Below are 3282 nucleotides of genomic sequence, written 5' to 3'. Positions count from 1 at the left end.
TCACATATTGGTTGTTCACATTCAAATCAAAATGAAAAGCAGGAGAAGGCAAGCAATCAAACTCAGATAGTCTCACAGCTTGTACCATATTATTTAACATTTCATGGATTGGAAGATGGTAACATCATCTAGTGCAATTTTGAAAATCATTGTGTGCATTTGCTTGACTTTGTTATAGCTTAGGGAAAGTATGTGTGCAAGGTGGGACAGGGTAAATTGAACCTTGACAACTCAGCACAAAAATGATGTATCTCCTGCCTCCCAATCAATGGACAACAAAATGATTGCTTTGAACAAAGATTGGATAACTTATTGCACAATGATAATGAATTTTTTCTACATCCACTTTCACACCTCCATGTTGTGGTAGAATTTCAAGAATCCGCGCGGTAGTGATAGGGGCAAAGGACTCCAAGTCTTGCACATACTGGACATCCTTCTGGCTGAGCTTGGCCGGCGTCAATGGGTTTGACCAAAGACTCATCAGCTGATATGATTGCTTCTTTGCTCTTGACACTGTGAGTCATTGAACCAAAGACTTGATTCAATGATACAAATGCCATGAAGATTGCTGCAAAAATGCTGAGTTTCATGATGATTTCTGTTTTGGTGACAAAATTTTAGATATAAAAAACTGTGAAGAAGATTTGGTTGGATAGTTCAAGACTCACTGGGATGCTAAAGCCACAGAATTTGATTGGGTTTGAGTGAAAAGCAATAGTATCAAGGCCAATCAAAAGGGTAAAGTAAGAGACCAGAAAGTATGAGCTTGGTTCATGTTTTTAAAGAAATTCTACAATTGGCTGATGATAATTGTTGGGAAACATACCTAGGCAAGTGTGCAGGTTAGACAAACAATCCAGTAGGATGATTGGATAGGGAACAAATCATCAGCAAAATAGTTGACCTTTTATATTTGTTGATGACTGCCTGATTTGCTGACTGTTGGACTCTTCCTGATAATTGTGTTGCAGATCAAAATGATGTATTCCCTCGCAACATATTCTGCAGAGTGGTATCATGTTGGGTTTCACAATGTGGATATTGTCAAGGTTTTCATTGTGGAGAAGCTGGCTGCAGGCTTGCTTGATTAATGTCCTTGACACTTGAGGTCTCCGCTTGCTTCACATTTTGGTATGCGCAGATCAAGTTTTGTATTGTGGAGAAGCTGACTTCTGGGTACCAAGTATGCCCTTTGATGACTTTTCACCTGTTTCTTGATTTCTGCTCAGATTTTGTAATTTGACTGGTTTTTGGAGTCACCACTGCTTTACATAAAAAGTTTCATGGTCAGTGGCATGCACTGAGATGAAAACCAGCACCACTGCTACAACAATCAAACACTTATGTAGATGTATCAGTCGACTTGTCTGCAATCAAGAGTATCAGGTCTTGAATATGATAAGGGAAGAACAAATTGTCATCAAAATAGACAGTATATTAGTTCTTGATCAATACATATGCAGCCTTTATCACTACATGCAAGGTGGTGACTAAGGCCTGCGCCCGGCCCGCAATTCACCGGGCGGGCCGGGCCGGGGCAAGCCCAAAAAGCCTCAAAAAGGTGTTTAGCCCAAGAGCGCTTTGCGCACCAGCCTGTCGACGGGCTGGCCCGGGCCAGAAATGAGTCAAAGGAGCCCTGATTTTTTTTCAGCACAATTCTTGTATATTTCAGGCTGAGAGAGAACAAAAGACAAGAAAATAAATGAGAAATGAGTCAAAGGAGCCCTGAATCGTTTTTTTTCAGCACAATTCATGCATATTTCAGCCTGAGAGAGACGAAAACACAAGAAAACAAAGGTAAAACAAATTTAAGGTGTTTTTTATGTTTTGATGGAGTTGAAAGATGGAAGAAAAAACTCAAGCGCTTTTTTGTAAGAGTGAAATAAAGACAAGTTGTCCCAGCTTTTGAGGCAAATCAATGCCTCAAAATCCAATGGATTCAGAGTATCCCGTTCATCTGTCCAGACTCTCCCACCAGCAGAGAATGATTTTTCAGAGGGTTTAGAGGTAGCAGGAATAGACAAGTATGCCAAAGCCATTCAAGCAAGAGTAGGAAATTCACCCGCGTGAAGACCCCAATATTCTAAAGGATCAACACTTTTGTCTGCGCGTCCACTGGATAAGTACATCTCAACTTCTTCTTCAACAGTGAGATTTTTTTACAAGTGATGAAACAACGTGGCCCATCTTCTTCGGGTTCTGATTCAGCGTTATCAACATTTTCTGGTTGTCCTCGATGAAAAGTTGCAACCTCCCTGGTAAATTTGGATCACAGTTCCTCTCGGTTGTACAGGCCAGCCATCTCAATTGTTAATGTTGACAGTTCAAGGAGTTCACTTTGGGGATCAAGGATGTTTGCAAATAGATAAACGGGTTTTTGGAGTGCAGATTGATGGTATTGTTGGAGCTTGATTCTCATTGGTCCTATGGCTGCTCAAAGCGGTTCGTTTGCATTGCCTTGCCAGGCCTGTGGAGCACGAGAATTTGATAAGAAGATATGTAAGTGATTTTTAAAGACTTATGGGAATTGTTTGGAAACATACCTTGTCCAACTTTTCTAAAATCCATTGATACACTGGTGTGGCATTGGCAGTTGTTGGGTATTGGGAACCTGATAGTATCTTTGTAGTGGTGTTAAGCGGTGTGAGAAATTCAACAAGATGGGCGACCAAATCCCATTCACTTTTGGTAAGTGAAAACTTTGCATATTCACGATCATTTTTGGGGCAATAATCAATTGCAGCCTTGAGTTGATAAGATCTCTCATGAGCTTCACAATCAGAGTTCCAGTGTGTGTCTACCCGTCTGATAAGTCAAACATGATCCTTTTCTGGGAGCATACCCTTAACAAGGAGCATAAAAGACTCCACACGTTGTGGAGAAGCCTCGACATAGTTGGTAAAGCCAATCAGGCGAGTTAGAGCGCTGGAGATTTGTTCGGTGTCTTGATGTAGCCAAGCAGCAAGCGTAGGAGGTAATGAAGGATTTTTGTTGCCTAGTTTCTCGGAGAACACATGAAGTCCAGCTTTAGCGACGAGGTTAATGACATGCGCTATACATCCAAGGAGGTGTTTGTAAGCATGTAATTGTGGGACTACTTCTTCCACTTTTCTTCCCATGACAGAATTGTCAGACGCGTTATCAGCAGTGATGCAAAAGAGTTTATTGATTAAATCGTATGTCCTCAACGTTTCGAGCAAGTGTTCACCAAGATTTTCCCCAGTATGAGGACCGTTGATCAACTTCATTCCGATGATAGCCTTGCACAACTTGAAGTCT

At 41.2% G+C, this 3282-nt stretch overlaps 1 protein-coding gene across 1 annotated transcript; it reads right to left on the bottom strand.

Moving 5' to 3' along the window:
- Positions 1 to 374: 374 nt before the first annotated feature.
- MELLADRAFT_124499 (uncharacterized protein) lies at positions 375 to 593 on the bottom strand (the record flags this gene model as incomplete). The annotated part of the gene is made up of 1 exon (XM_007406460.1): positions 375 to 593. The coding sequence occupies one exon, from the start codon at positions 591 to 593 to the stop codon at positions 375 to 377; it is 219 nt and encodes a 72-aa protein (XP_007406522.1).
- Between the last annotated feature and the right edge of the window lie 2689 nt (positions 594 to 3282).

Source organism: Melampsora larici-populina (assembly GCF_000204055.1).
Source record: "Melampsora larici-populina 98AG31 unplaced genomic scaffold MELLAscaffold_6, whole genome shotgun sequence".
NCBI lineage: Eukaryota > Fungi > Basidiomycota > Pucciniomycetes > Pucciniales > Melampsoraceae > Melampsora > Melampsora laricis-populina.
This window is presented reverse-complemented; position numbering and strand designations above follow the sequence as displayed.